The sequence below is a fragment of the Bos taurus genome, chromosome 1 (genome assembly GCF_002263795.3).
Source record: "Bos taurus isolate L1 Dominette 01449 registration number 42190680 breed Hereford chromosome 1, ARS-UCD2.0, whole genome shotgun sequence".
In the NCBI taxonomy this organism is placed as follows: domain Eukaryota; kingdom Metazoa; phylum Chordata; class Mammalia; order Artiodactyla; family Bovidae; genus Bos; species Bos taurus.
The window spans coordinates 127,233,081-127,249,536 of record NC_037328.1 but is presented as its reverse complement, the minus strand read 5'-3'; the positions used below and the strand labels follow the sequence as shown (position 1 = coordinate 127,249,536).

Sequence of the window (16,456 nt, the reverse complement as noted above, 5' to 3'; positions counted from 1 at the left end):
CAGTGTTCTTGCCTGGAGAATCCCAGGGACGGTGGAGCCTGGTGGGCTGCCGTCTATGGGGTCACACAGAGTCGGACACGACTGAAGTGACTTAGTAGCAGCAGTGTTTATATGTTAATCTCAAACTCCTAATTTATCCCTTTCTCCACTTCCCTGTTTGGTAAACATAGGTTTATTTTCCATGTCTGTAAGTCTATTTCTGTTTTGTAAATAAATTTACTTGTATCATTTTTCTTAAAAAAAAAAAAAAAGAACTGGACATGAAACAACTTACTGGTTTAAAATGGGAAAGGAGTACAACAAGGTTGTATAATGTCACCTTGTTCATTTAACTTATTTGCAGAGAACATCATGCAAAATACCAGGCTGGATGAATCACAAGGTGGAATCAAGATTACTGTAAGAAATATCAACAATCTTAGATATGCAGATGATACACTTTAATGGTAGAAAGTGAAGAGGAACTGAAGAGCCTCTTGATGAGGCTGAAAGAGGACAGTGAAAAAGATGGCTTGAAACTCAACATTAATAAAAGCTAAGATTTGGTCATCTGGTCCCATCACTTTATGGCAAACAGAAGGGAGAAAAGTGGAAACAGTGAGATTTTTTTCTCTTGGGCTCCAAAATCACTGCAGACAGTGACTACAGCCACAAAGTTAAAAGACACTTGTTCCTTGAAAGGAAAGCTGTGACAAACCTAGACAGCATATTAAAAAGCAGAGACATCACTTTGCCAACAAAGGTCCATATAGTTAAAGCCATGGTTTTTCCAGTAGTTATGTATGGATGTATGAGCTGGATCATGAAGGCTGAGTGCCAAAGAATTGATGCTTTCGAATTGCGGTGCTGGAGGACTCTTAAGAGTCCCTTGGACTTCAAGGAGGTCAGACCAGTCAATCCTCTAGGAAATCAACCCTGAATATTCATTGGAAAGACTGATGCTGAAGTTCCAGTACTTTGGCCACCCGATACAAAGAGCTGATTCATTGGAAAAGCCCCTGATGCTGGGAAACATTGAAGGCAAAAGGAGACTAGAACAGCAGAGGATAAGATGGTTAGATAGCATCACTTACTCAATGAACATGAATTTGGGCAAACTCCAGGAGATAGCGGAGGACAGAGGAGCCTGGCATGCTGCAGTCTATGAGATTGCCAAGAGTCGGACATGACTTAGAGACTGAACAACAACAACAAATATCTCCTTGCAGTTTAATCAATTTTACTTCATGTATTTTGAAGCACTGTTATTAGCTGCATGAACTTTTAGGGTTCTTAAGTCTCTTGCAGAATTGACCCTTATTATCATTATGAAATCCCTAGTAATATTTTTCTCTTATCTCTGGTCTTATTCCCATCTCTGAAATCTAACTTGACTAATATTAATATATCCACTCCAATCTTCTTTAGATTGATATTAGCATGATATATCTGTCTCTGTCGTTTTACTTTTAGCCTATCTATATTTTTTTATCTAAATTCTTATAAACAGCAGATAGTTGAGATCTTATTTTTTTAAAAACCTATTTGGACAATCTTTGTCTTTTAACTGTTTTTTATCTAGACAGCTATATTTAATATGATTATCAATATGACTGGATTTTAACATACCATCATGTTATTTGTTTTCTTTGTCGTATGTGGTTTTTTTTTCTGTTCAATTTAAAGTATATTTCTGTTTTTGGATTGAATAATATTTATAATTCCATTTTTATCTCTTTTATTGTTCCATTAGCTATACTTTTTTTTTTAGTGATTGCACACTATTCATTTTAGTTTATCACAATTTACCTTCAAATAATATACTATTTCACTTATAGTTTAAAAATCTTACATTTCCATTCCCTCTCATTCTTTGTTTTACTGTTATCATATATTTTACTGTTATAAATCCCCAAACATATTATCATTATACTTGTTTTAAGCAGTTAATATTTTCTTAAAAAGAAGGGTAAGTCTTTTATAACTATTCACACATTTACCATTTCTAGTCTTCTTCATTCCTTTGGATGTATCCAAATTTCTCTCTAGTATCATTTTCCCTTTTTTTAACATTTTATGTATTTGTGCCTCATCTTTGTTCAGGGGCCATGCTAATCTCTGTTGTTCCAATTTTAGTATATGTGTTGCCAAAGACAACACTAGTATCATTTTCCTTTGATCTGAAGGACTTTCTTTATAGATTTATTATAGTCCTGACCTACTTTTGATGACTTCTCTGAGTTTTAGTATGTGTGGTATGTTTGCCTTCATTTTTTAAGATTTTTTTCCTGGATATAGAATACTTGGCTGACAGTTAATACTTTCAAGATGTTGCTCCACTGTCTTCTGCTTACATTGTTTCTGAAAAGAAGTCTGCAGTTACTTTTATCTTTTTTCTTTTGAACATAATTTGTCTTTTTCTTTGGCTGCTTTTAAGACTTTCTCTTTACTGCTCTAGTGACCTACAACATCAACTCACAAAGACAGCTTAGCCCAAACTTAATATCCATGGCCTTTGTATCATTCATCTTCTCTGGGGTTTTTTAGTCTCACTCTATCTCATGGGTTATTTTCTGGTGTGACTTCTGAAATGAGCTGCATATTCACCTCAAGGATAGCTCCCCTCCATATTTCTACATCTGCAGGTCTAACACTCATTTTCCTTCTTCACCTCTATGAGTTCTGACAGGCTGATGCCCTGGAAGTAGAAGCACCATCTTCACAACCCTCCACCCGCACTCTGGCAAGTCCAGTTCTGGGCCAGCTGTAGACCAAGTTGGAGGATGAGCAAACAGGCTCCAGGAGCACTTTGGAGAACAGATTTATGGCTCCTCACCTTTTATCATTGAATGTCCTGAGGATTTACAAAGGAGGAGCTCAGTGGATGAATGAGGAGGCAAGGGACTTGTGAGGGGGCCTGCTAGCAAAATCAGCTCCATGGGTCTGCTTAATTAAATGTTTACTTGGGGTGGCTTATGCATATGCATTTATGTTGGGGTAAGATTTGGTGATGGAGATCGTGGGGCACTAACCAACTGCCTGCCTCCTGGCACTATGCACCCTTGGTAGCACCTGGGTCTAGCCTCACCTTCAGATTAGCTGATCCAGGGTCAAGAGATATGCCTTTTGTGTGTGATGAGTCTTTACCTAACTCTGCTGCTTAAGCCTACCCCAAAAGGCAGTATCAGAGGATTTGACTTCAAGGCAGAAACTCAAATGCTGGTTTGGGTGAAGGAACCCTGCTGGTTCCCCATCTCATGAACCACACCTCCCTCTGACCAGGATTCCTCTAACAGTGGTCTATAGGGCTGACAGAACAATATAATTACTTAACGCTGACTGTCAGATTTTACCTTCTTCTCTGACCACACTAAACGTGACAACAGGAACTGACTACAGAATTTGTAGGGACCCCGTGCAAATGGAAACTCATGGGCCCTTGTTCAAATATTATTAAGCATTTCAAGAGGATGACAGAGCACTTAACCAAGTGAGGAGCCCTTCTGAGCACAGGGTCCTGTGCAGCTGCTGGCCGTGTGTGACAGGGTTATAAATACAACTTAACAATGTGCACCAGGACCAGGAATTCCTTTTGCATCTTTTTGTTTTTTTTAGTTCTGACACTAAATACTTAGATCTCTTTGTTGTCTTTTTTAAACTGCAAATATTAAGAGCTACTGAAAATTAAAACATTTTCTTGGTATATTTGAATCAAACTTCATGGTTATTATTTTTAATATTTAATCAAACTGTAAATATTAAGAACTAATGAAAATTCAAACATTTCCTTGGTATATTTGAATCATACTTCATGGTTATTTTCAAGCAAACTGCCTACGTTCACATCCCTGTGTCACAATTTAATCTCAGGCAAGTTAAATAACTTCTCTGTATTTCAGTCCCTCATTTGTAAAATCGGGGATAATAACAATCTCTAACTAAAGAGATTGTTGTAGGGTAAATGAGATCATATATGAGGTGCTAAATGTAGTGCCTAAGGCTCCAACTAGCACCTCTATATGAGTTAGAAAAAGTGCCCCTTTGGGTAGAGGAATTAAAAGGCACTTCCTCTCACCAGTGAGTCAGAGGAAGTTATCCCTTCCAGGTCTATGCTTCATGCCCAGGACTTGGCAAACAGACCTTGGCTGGCTTTCAGCCCCACTCATACCCTTGGAACGCCCCATTGTGCCAAGCACAGTACTTAAACATGTGGGTGGCCATGATCATATCTGATGCATAGTGAATGCTCCGTAAATCCAAAGCATAGTGGTTAAATCCATGGCATCCGGAATCAGACCTAGATATAGAATGGTTGAGTTGTAAAATTTGTCTTCAACACCCTCCATTCTCCTTTGGTGCTTCTCTTTCTCCGTTTCCTCCTTGAAGCATCCCAGCTCTCCCTCATCTTCTCTGAAGGAATTGGACATAGTCAGGCAGTTCAGGAAGCCAAAGCTTGTCAAGTCCTGATTAGGCAGACTGTTTCCTTGGGAGTGAGATCGAGAGGCAGAGTCTGGCAAGACCATTCAGTCCTGGCTTTGAATTCTGGCTCCTCAATCAATAGAAATTGTGGGTAGCAAGAGAATGGCCTTGTATTCACTACTGACCCTAACTGAAATTTCATATCCCCAGCACATGGTAAAGGCTTAAAATTGTTTTATTGATAGTTATGATAATTTCTTTCAGAGCACAGGCCATGGGTTGTTTTTATTTTATTTATTTACTTATTTATTTATGTTTGGCTGCCCTGGGTCTTCCTTCCTGCTTTCTCAGGTTACAGCAAGCGGGAACTACTCTCTGGTTGGAGCGTGCAGGCTTCTCCCCATGGTGGCTTCTGTGGTTGCAGAGCACAGGCTCAGTAGTTGTGGCACATGGGTTTAGTTGCTCCATGGTGTGTGGAATCTTCCTGGACCAGGGGTCAAACCTGTGTTCCCTGCATTGGCAGCTGAAGGGGATTCCTATTCACCAGAATACCAGGGAAGTCCCAAGAACATGTGTTAAATTGCTTTTAGTCCCTGCAATGTCAGGCACTTAATGTGCACTTAGTAACTATACACTCAGAATTAATAGCATCATTGGTATTGCATTTTGCAAATGCTTTCATAAAAATGGCTTCGTTCTATTTTTCCACAACCTTGTGAAATAGGCAAACTCACCCTTTTGAGGCCAAATTTACAGATGAGGAAGATAAGACCCAACATGGCTTGTGGCCTGCCCATGATCACAGAGTTGACAAAACATAAAAGCTGATCCAGAGCCTAGGACTTCAGAACCTAGGACCTCACCCAGATTCCATGCCCCTTACAATGCCAGAGACTCCCTAAGTCCATTTGGCAGGCCAAGGCCAGAAAATGAATGAAGTTTCAATGATCCTCAAAGAAACTAGAAAAATAAAGATAGGTAGAGTGTTCATTTTCCATAAAGCTAAACTTACTTCATTTAAAAAGCTAACCTTGGGGGCTTCCCTGGTGGTCCAGTGGTTAGGAATCCACCTTGCAATGCTGGGGATACAGGTTCAGCCCCTGGTGGGAGAGCTAAGATCCCACAGGCTACACAGCAGCTAAAGCCATGCGCTGCAGCTACTGAGCCATGTGCTCTGGGGCCCACGTTCCACAACCAGAGAGCCCACGCGCTGCAAGGACTGAACCCACGCACCACAACTAGGGCCTCTGTGCCTCAACGGAAGACCCTGCATGCCGCAACTAAGACCCAACGCAACCAAATCAATAAACGTTTTTTAAAACTCAATTTAAAAATCCTTTATTGTGAGACTGTACTCTTCCTAATTTTATATAAAAATGTATGTTCTTCTATAGTGTTACTAGGTGAAAGTTATTAGACCTACCAAAAGTTGCCCGAGTGACATTTGTCTGTCTCCCCACCCCCCAGTTATCTGACGTTTTACTGGTGTGTAAAATCTAAAAGACTGAGAAGCACTGTGCAATAACACGCCATATCTTTTGAATAAATAAATGCATGGAATATTTAAGGCAGCTAAAATCCTTATCGTACCAGCTTACTTAGGAGAGGCACCCAAACTAGAGAGATTAAACTGGGGGGGAAACTGTATTCAGGATGTCTTCAGTTTCAAATTGGGTCAGTGCCGCATCTTTGGGAGGGAGGGGAGGGGCGGTGGAGAGGACCTTAAAAAAAAAAAGAAAAAAGAGCATACTCCAAAATAACTGGATTGCGTTTCTTTGCGTAACCATGCTTGGTACAACACCATTTTGTTTTGTCACTTTCTCTGGTCAGCCTGATCAAATACTCTGTCCACTTAAAGGAGATTGACCTTGGAAACAATGTCCTGGGAGAAAAGGCTGCTGTTGACCTACTTGAAGCACTGAGAGCCAGAAAGACAGGTAGGTGTTTTCAGTTTGTGTTCCCCTTCACCTGTCCACATCCACTCCTTCCCAAATGCTGCACTACTCACAACTTGCTCCACTTTTTCCACTGAACAACTGGCTGGAGCTAAGTGATGACCAGGATCACTGTCACAGGCTGGCCACCATTGTGTGGCCTGTGATTTGCATTAAGTTCTAGTGCTCTTAGGATGTGATATGTAGTCTTTGATCTAGGTGATAAATGTTGTTGAAATGAAATTTTTGCTGTTGCTCTTTCTTTTCTCCTGTGCTCTTGAAAAGTCAAAGTGTTAGTCACTCAGTCATGTCTGACTCTTTGCGACCCCATGTACTGTAGCCCACCAGGCTCCTCTGTCCATGAATTCTCCAGACAAGAATACCAAAGAGGATCTTCCCCAGGGATCAAACCTGGGTCTCCCGCATTGCAGACAGATTCTTTACCAACTGAGTCATCAGGGAAGCCCTGAACTCTTATCCTCACCTATTCTCTGAGGACCTGTCTCCTGTTCTCTATTCTTTCTCCCAACCCGACCTGCAAAGATTTCTCCAGGTATCAACTGGAAAACTAAAGTAACAGCCCTCATAAGATTCTGATATGCTTCCTGGATCATCAAAGAATGGCTCAAGTGTGATAGGTACAGAGAGAGCATTAAGGGTATTTTTTTATCATGTAATCCTTTTGTAATCCAGAGCCAGACATTGTGGAGAGTGAAGTCAAGTAGGCCTTAGGAAGCATTGCTGTTGATAAAGCTAGTGGATGCAATGAAATTCCAGCAGGACTCTTCAAAACCCTAATGGATGATGTCATCAAGGTGTTGCATTCATTATGTTAGCAAATCTGGAAGACCCAGCAGTGGCCACTGGGTCTGGCCTGGAAAAGGACTGGAAAAGGTTAATCTTTATCCCAATTTCCCAAGAAGGGTAGTACTAATGAATGTTCTAACCATCAGACAATTGCACTCATCTCCCATGCTAGTAAGGTTGTGTTTAAAATCTTGCATGCTAGGCTTCAGCTTTATGCAAACCAAGAAATTCCAGATGTCCAAACAAGGTTTAGAAAAGGCAGAGGAACCAGAGATCAAATTGCCAACATTTGCTGGATCATAGAGAAAGAAAGCTAGGGAATTCCAGAAAAACATCTGCGTCTCTGTCATTGACTATGCCAAAGCCTTTAACTGTGTGGATCGTAATAAATTGTGGAAAGCTCTAAAAGAGATGGGAATATCAGACCACCTCACCCATCTCCTGAGAAACCTGTATGGGAGTCAACAAGCAACAGTTAGAACCCTGTTGGAACAACTGACTGGTTCAAAATTGAGAAACGAGTATGACAGAGCTGTCTGCTGTCACCCTGTTTATTTAACCTGTATGCTGAGCACATCATGAGAAATGCCAGGCTGGACCGTTCAACTTCAGCTTCTTCAGCGTTACTGGTTGGGGCATAGACTTGGATTATTGTGGTATTGAATGGTTTGCCTTGGAAACGAACAGAGATCATTCTGTCATTTTTGAGATTGCATCCAAGTACTGCATTTCAGACTCTTTTGTTGACCATGATGGCCACTCCATTTCTTCTGAGGGATTCCTGACCACAGTAGTAGATATAATGGTCATCTGAGTTAAATTCACCCATTCCAGTCCATTTCAGTTCGCTGATTCCTAGAATGTCGACATTTACTCTTGCCATCTCTTGTTTGACCACTTCCAATTTGCCTTGATTCACGGACCTGACATTCCAGGTTCCTATGCAATATTGCTCTTTACAGCATCGGACCTTGCTTCTATCACCAGTCACATCCACAGCTGGGTATTGTTTTTGCTTTGGCTCCATCCCTTCATTCTTTCTGGAGTTATTTCTCCACTGATCTCCAGTAGCATATTGGGCACCTACTGACCTGGGGAGTTTCTCTTTCAGTATCCTATCATTTTGCCTTTTCATACTGTTCATGGTCTCTGTTCGTTTCCAAGGCAAACCATTCAATATCACAGTAATCCAAGTCTATGCCCCAACCAGTAACACTGAAGAAGCTGAAGTTGAATGGTTCTATGAAGACCTACAAGACCTTTTAGAACTAACACCCAAAAAAGATGTCCTTTTCATTATAGGGGACTGGAATGCAAAAGTAGGAAGTCAAGAAACACCTGGAGTAACAGGCAAATTTGGCCTTGGAATATGGAATGAAGCAGGGCAAAGACTAATAGAGTTTTGCCAAGAAAATGCACTGGTCATAACAAATACCCTCTTCCAACAACACAAGAGAAGACTCTATACATGGACATCACCAGATGGTCAACACCGAAATCAGATTGATTCTATTCTTCGCAGCCAAAGATGGAGAAGCTCTATACAGTCAGCAAAAACAAGACCAGGAGCTGACTGTGGCTCAGACCATGAACTCCTTATTGCCAAATTCAGACTTAAATTGAAGAAAGTAGGGAAAACCACTAGACCATTCAGGTATGACCTAAATCAAATCCCTTATGATTATACAGTGGAAGTGAGAAATAGATTTAAGGGCCTAGATCTGATAGATAGAGTGCCTGATGAACTATGGAATGAGGTTCATGACATTGTACAGGAGACAGGGATCAAGACCATCCCCATAGAAAAGAAATGCAAAAAAGCAAAATGGCTGTCTGGGAGGCCTTACAAATAGCTGTGAAAAGAAGAGAAGCGAAAAGCAAAGGAGAAAAGGAAAGATATAAACATCTGAATGCAGAGTTCCAAAGAATAGCAAGAAGAGATAAGAAAGCTGAAGAACAGCAATCAATGCAAAGAAATAGAGGAAAACAACAGAATAGGAAAGACTAGGGATCTCTTCAAGAAAACCAGAGATACCAAAGGAACATTTCATGCAAAAATGAGCTCGATAAAGGACAGAAATGGTATGGACCTAACAGAAGCAGAAGATATTAAGAAGAGATGGCAAGAATACACAGAAGAACTGTACAAAAAAGATCTTCACGACCCAGATAATCACGGTGGTGTGATCACTGACCTAGAGCCAGACATCCTGGAATGTGAAGTCAAGTGGGCCTTAGAAAGCATCACTACAAACAAAGCTAGTGGAGGTGATGGAATTCCAGTTGAGCTATTCCAAATCCTGAAAGATGATGCTGTGAAAGTGCTGCACTCAATGTGCCAGCAAATTTGGAAAACTCAGCAGTGGCCACAGGACTGGAAAAGGTCAGTTTTCATTCCAGTCCCAAAGAAAGGCAATGCCAAAGAATGCTCAAACTACCACACAATTGCACTCATCTCACACGCTAGTAAAGTAATGCTCAAAATTCTCCAAGCCAGGCTTCAGTAATATGTGAACCGTGAACTTCCAGATGTTAAGGTGGATTTAGAAAAGGCAGAGGAACCAGAGATCAAATTGCCAACGTCCGCTGGATCATAGAAAAAGCAAGAGAGTTCCAGAAAAACATCTATTTCTGCTTTATTGACTATGCCAAAGCCTTTGACTGTGTGGATCACAATAAACTGTGGAAAATTCTTCAAGAGATGGGAATACCAGACCACCTGACCTGCCTCTTGAGAAATCTGTATGCAGGTCAGGAAGCAACAGTTACAACTGGATATGGAACAACAGACTGGTTCCAAATAGGAAAAGGAGTTCGTCAAGGCTGTATATTGTCACCCTGTTTATTTAACTTCTATGCAGAGTACATCATGAGAAACGCTGGACTGGAAGAAACACAAGCTGGAATCAAGATTGCCGGGAGAAATATCAATAATCTCAGATATGCAGGTGACACCACCCTTAGGGCAGAAAGTGAAGAGGAACTCAAAAGCCTCTTGATGAAAGTGAAAGTGGAGAGTAAAAAAGTTGGCTTAAAGCTGAACATTCAGAAAACGAAGATCATGGCATCCGGTCCCACCACTTCATGGGAAATAGAGGGGGAAACAGTGGAAACAGTGGCTGACTTTATTTTTTTGGCCTCCAAAATCACTGCAGATGGTGATTGCAGCCATGAAATTAAAAGACACTTACTCCTTGGAAGGAAAGTTATGACCAACCTAGACAGCATATTCAAAAGCAGAGACATTACTTTGCCAACAAAGGTCCATCTAGTCAAGGCTATGGTTTTTCCAGTGGTCATGTATGGATGTGAGAGTTGGACTGTGAAGAAGGCTGAGCACCGAAGAACTGATGCTTTTGAACTGTGGTGTTGGAGAAGACTCTTGAGAGTCCCTTGGACTGCAAGGAGATCCAACCAGTCCATTCTAAAGGAGATCAGCCCTGGGATTTCTTTGGAAGGAATGATGCTAAAGCTTAAACTCCAGTCCTTTGGCCACCTCATGCGAAGAATTGACTCATTGGAAAAGACTCTGATACTGGGAGGGATTGGGGGCAGGAGGAGAAGGGGACGACAGAGGATAAGATGGCTGGATGGCATCACTGACTTGATGGACGTGAGTTTCAGTGAACTCTGGGAGTTGGTGATGGACAGGGAGGCCTGGCGTGCTGCAATTCATGGGATCGAGAAGAGTTGGACACGACTGAGCGACTGATCTGATCTGATCTGATCAAGACAGACAGGAGAAACATCAACAACTTCAGATATGCGGATGATACCACTCTAATGGCAGAAAACAAGGAGGGACTAAAGAGCCCTTGATGAGGGTGAAGGAGGAAAGTGAAAGAGCCAGCTTAAAACTAAATATGAAAAAAACTAAGATCATGGCATCCAGCCCGGTTACTTCATGGCAAATAGAGGGGGAAAAGGTGGAAGTAGTGACAGATTTCCTCTTCTTGGGCTCTAAGATCACTGCAGATGCTGACTGCAGCCATGAAATCAGAAGACATTTGCTTCTTGGCAGGATAGCTATGAAAAACCTAGACAGTATATTGAAAAGCAGACACGTTACTCTACCGACAAAGGTCTGTATAGTCAAGGCTATGGTCTTCCCAGTGGTCATGTACAGTTGTGAGAACTGGGCCATAAAGAAGGCAGAATGCCAAAGAATTGATGCCTTTGAACTATGGTGCTGGAGAAGACTCCTGAGGGCTCCTTGGATGGCAAGGAGATCAAACCAGTCAGTCTTAAGGGAAATCAACCCTGAATACTCATTGGAAGAACTGATGCTGAAGCTGAAACTCCAATATTTTGGTCATCTGCTGCAAACAGCTGATTCATTGGAAAAGTCCCTGATGCTGGGGAAGATTGAAGGCAAAAGGAGAAGAGGGCATCAGAGGATGAGATGGCTGGATGGCATCACCAATGCAATGGACATGAACTTAGGCAAATTTCGGGAGATGGTGAGGGACAGGGAGGCCTGGTGGGCTGCAGTCCATAGAGTCACAAAGAGTTGGACGTGACTGGGCCACTAAGCAACAACCAAAATCCTTTGAAAGTGAGAGGCTCACATATGGAACCAGCTGTTTAGTACTGGCCACACCTGTCCTCTCCTTCACAATACGCATGTCCAGAATTAATGATAGCCACTCTTACTGCTGGTGGAAAAATGAGGAAAGGTCATTTTATTTTATTTTTAAATTTTATTTATCTATTTATTTTGTAACACCAAAACATTTTGTACTGGGGTATAGCCTATTAGCAATGTTGTGATAGCTTCAGATGAACAGTGAAGGGACTCAGCCATACATGTATATGTGTCCATTCTCCCCCAAAGCCCCCTCCCATCCAGGCTGGCACATAACATTGAGCAGAGTTCCATGTGCTATACAGTAGGTTTTTATTGGTTATCCATTGTAAAAATAGCAGTGTGTACAAAGAAAGATCGTTTTCAATAAAGCTCAATGAAAGACAGCATAGACACATTTGAAAATCCAAACTCAGTGTTAGTAAAACACGAGACACATCTTGGTACACTATCTGGTAGATTATGTGGAGAGAATGAAATGATATAAGCATCCAGTCTTCTATCATTTCTATAGTAAAAGTCTTATTAGAGGCATGACATAATTTCACACTGCAGATTTTTTTTTTTTTTTAACACTGGCAGCTTTAGAGAGAATTATAATATTACTGTTTACTTCACTGTCATTTTTTTTTCCCACTGTCATCTTTAAACTGAAATTACTGCATTGCCATTTAACAATCAAATGATTCCAGGATTTTAAGATCCTCCCTTTATTTTTAGAGAAACAGAACATCTACTTCCTAGTCCATTTAAGTTGAATTTAAACTAAACAGATTTATTCTGTTAAAATTAACTTAAATTTAACTTTAATTTAGGCTCAATAAACAGAAGGCAGGTCAATGATTTCATTTGGTTTTTCTTGGCACTGTAGCAGCTTTCTCATTCCACACTGCACCAGAGACATTATAAGGCTGCAGTGGGTGCTCATGATGGGTGGTCTCAGATGGCTGATGGCAAATAATTATCACTGAGCGCGTATTTGGAGCTGCAAAACATGGTGCTTGCCTGGTAAATGGTTCAATTTGCATAAGTAGGAAGATGATCATGAAATACCTGCCTGAAAATAGTCATTTAGAAAGCGTTAAAATGTCCCTTCTAGTTCAAGAAATCCGCTTTTCCCAAATGTGGTAATACATATGAATAGTTTGAATGCATTCATATTTTGAACCAAATAATTATGAGATATTTCTGCTGGAGCAGTTCAATCAGATTTGTTAGTTTGAATACCAGAAAAGACCCTTCAAACCAAGGTTACTTGGTTGGATTCTACAGGGAAAATATCTTGACATTTAGCCCTAATATGACATCATTTTAAACATTAAAAGCAATTAGTAATATTACTGGTTAGAGAACTAATGTTCTTCTGATTGCTTCTGTGTTCTTATAATTAATAAGTTATTACGCTAATTTTTAATTCTAATTCTCCTTCTCTCATGAAATCCAAATTAATAGCCTAAGGCTATTTATTTACCAGCCAAGGAGTTTTTAATGACCTATTTTAATGATGGAATACACACAATAACGATGTTTCCTCAGAAACATCAACTTTATGTGTTTAAAAAAAAAATTTAACAGAAAGACAAGTCTCAATCCACATCTTACAGCACTGTTTTTTGACTAATCCTGAAAAGAATACTTCAGGATCACTTTGTTTATTTATTCATACTTATTTCTTTCACATACATTTATTAAATGCTTTTTGTGTGCCAGGCCCTATTCTAAATGCTGGTAATTGAGCAATGAATTCCTGCCTCCACGAGGCTTACTTCCTAGTGGAGAATAACAGACATTAAATCAGCTACTTCACAAAGAAGGAAAATATATATGATTGTGTATCATATAGAGATTATATTTCAAAGAAAAATAAAGCAAGAAAAGGAGATAGTGTGTATATGTCAGGGGCTGGAGGCTGCCAGGGAAAAGAGACATTTGAATAAAGACCCAAAGGAGGAAGGGAGCAAGCCATGTAAGTATCTGTGAGATGCGCATTCCAGGTAAATGAATAGCAAGCACAGTGGTCATAAAGCAGGAGGCTACCTGGTGTGTTCCAGTGCCAGAAAGGCAGCCAGCAGGGCTGGAATGGGGTGAGAGAGAACAGGAAGGTAATAAGGTAAAAATTCCAAGAAGTAAGTGTGGAGGGTGGGGGGCCTTCTAGACAATTACGAGAACTTTTTTTTAACTCTATAGAGACGGAAAAGCACCTGAGAATTTTAAGCTGAGTTTTAACAGGATCATTCCAGCTCTAAATTGAAACAGATTCCGGGGGAGGCAAGAGTAGAAGCAAAGAAAACACTTAGGGAGTTTTCTCTGGAAAAATGAAACAGCCTTTCAGCAGACCCAGGACACCCAGCAATGAGCTTTAGATGAGAAGCTAGAAATAGGAGGAGTAAGGAAAATTCTACACATTGAACATCTGGGATTCAGCCTCTTTTCACCCAAGATATCTTTGTCTGCCTTGCTTCCAGAAGGCTGATAGTCATGTAGAAGACTGGGGTATTCTTTGAAAAACTGAACAGCCCCAGAGAAAGGAACTCCAGATGCTGAGAGCTGGCCACTCCCTCACCATTCAAAGCAGCCCTGCACATACACAGGAGCTTCCCATCAGCCTTTGGATGCCTCTTGCTTCACTGTGAACAGAAATCTCAGAATCTCCAGAGACATGAAGCAATTCTCCAACACAGGAAACCGTGCCTGAAACAAAGAGAATAAAAGAGCCCTGAAGATATAGAGACTATGTGAAAAACTTTAAAAAGAAATAAGTTAAAACACTCTCAGTTAAACAGAAGATCATGCATCTATAAAACAAGAACAGGATGCTATGAAAAAAGATTAGGAAAAAAATTAGGTTATTAGAAGTGAAAATAAAAACTTCAAACAAATGTTGAAAAACGAAGTCAAGAAAGTCTTCAAAAGTAGAGCAAAAGATAGGGAGATGAAAAATTGGTGAGAAAATATGAGCAAGAGGATCAATCTAAGAGCACCAGTAGCTAACTCATAATTTCAGAAAGAAAAGAAAGAAGTGAGGGAAGGGAATTATCAAAGGAATAAACCAAGAACTTTCCCAGAACCAAGGGACATAAATCTGCATATTGAAAAAGCCCACTGAGTGCTCAGCACAGTGCATGACAATCATGGCTTTCAGAATGCTAGGAATAAAAGGTAGATCCTAACAACATACGGGGCTTCCCTGCTAGCTCAGCTGGTAAAGAATCTGCCTGTAGTGCAGGAGACCCAGGTTCGATCCCTGGGTCAGGAAGATCCCCTGGAGAAGGGAATGGCAACCCACTTCAGTATCCTTGCCTAGAGAACTCCATGGACAAACCATGGGGTCGCAAAGAGTTGGACACGACTGAGCGACTAGCACACACAACAGTATATAAAAAGAGAAAGAAAGATTGCATACAAAGGACTGGAAGTCAGGAAAATCATAGACTTCGTAACTGAAAACTAGAGGCAAAGGAGCCCTGCCATGATGACTCTGTGAGAACTCTACACATTCCTAACTCCTTACCAAGTGTGAGTGGGAACTAGAGATGTCTGTAGCTTGAAAGGACTCAAACTCTGTACCTCCTCTGTATCCATTCTCAGAAAGCTTCCAGAGAATATACTTGAGCAAAGTGAGGGAATTCACATAGACAAAGAATATAGAATCCAGAAATCAGAAGAAGTGTAGAAAAGGGAGTCCCAGATGATGGTTTAGGTCAGGAAAATGGAGGACTTTAAAAAGGGGGAATATTGCATTAAAAACTGAATTAATAGGGGATTGAAAATGCTTAAGTATTTTGAAAGAAATAATGATAGTTATGTGAGAAATAAAAGAAATTAAGGGGACTATTTCAAATAGGCAATGGTGCCCCACTCCAGTACTCTTGCCTGGAGAATCCCATGGACAGAGGAGCCTAGTGGGCTGCAGTCCATGGGATCGCTAAGAGTCGGACACGACTGAGCGACTTCACTTTCACTTTTCCCTTTCATGCATTGGAGAAGGAAATGGCAACCTACTCCAGTGTTCTTGCCTGGAGAATCCCAGGGACGGGGGAGCCTGGTGGGCTGCCGTCTATGGGGTCGCACAGAGTCGGACACAACTGAAGCAACTTAGCAGCAGCATGCATTATTTTGATTGAAATATTTTTAGAGAATTGAGCAGGGCATAGCTTTCTCACCATGCCAGTCACCATTATATAATTCCATCTCAGTATCTAATACTATCTTAAGTCATCTCAGCTTCTGCTAAGGACTTTGAGCATTGAAGAATGGGTAGAACTTTACAAGGAGAAGAAATTGATGACCGAAAGTATGTTCAGGGAACATGACAGTCTTTTGTGGGTTTGGTTGCTATACCAACATTCTGAGGCTTCAGGCTGGCCCCCAAACCATACTGCTGGCCCCATTTCAAATGGTCTCCAACCCCCGAAACTCCTTTCAGCCAGAGCCACGAATCCCACACTCTTCCTGCCTTTCTCAGTGATCAAGACTTTGGACCTTTTTTCCTATTGAAGACCTTGTTTTCCTCTACTTTGGACCTATCCTGTTTCTTTCTTTTCAACTCTGAGCTTTGTTTCTCTCCATGACTATGATTCACACCTATTGAGATGATACTTGGCTGTGTGGAAAAGAACCAGCTACAGTGGTCTAATAAGGTAGAGGAAGACTGGGGAGGTAAGAGACACTCCACCATGTCATTCACATCCCAGGTTCCCTCTCTTTTGTCACCATTAACCTCAGCAAGGTT

General features: G+C 40.9%; 1 protein-coding gene and 1 non-coding gene across 2 annotated transcripts in view; one reads left to right on the top strand and one right to left on the bottom strand.

The window, feature by feature from the left end:
* The window catches only part of LRRC78 (leucine rich repeat containing 78), a 60,832-nt gene that overhangs the window by 39,038 nt on the left and 5,338 nt on the right, over positions 1–16,456 (top strand). Inside the window, exon 9 of the mRNA XM_010801573.3 lies at positions 6,229–6,335. Within this exon, the coding sequence (XP_010799875.1) occupies positions 6,229–6,335 (107 nt within the window). The remainder of the gene's footprint in view (positions 1–6,228; positions 6,336–16,456) is intronic.
* Positions 2,038–2,139, bottom strand: LOC112448294 (U6 spliceosomal RNA). Its single transcript, XR_003036662.1, has one exon. It is a non-coding gene; the product is annotated as a U6 spliceosomal RNA (small nuclear RNA).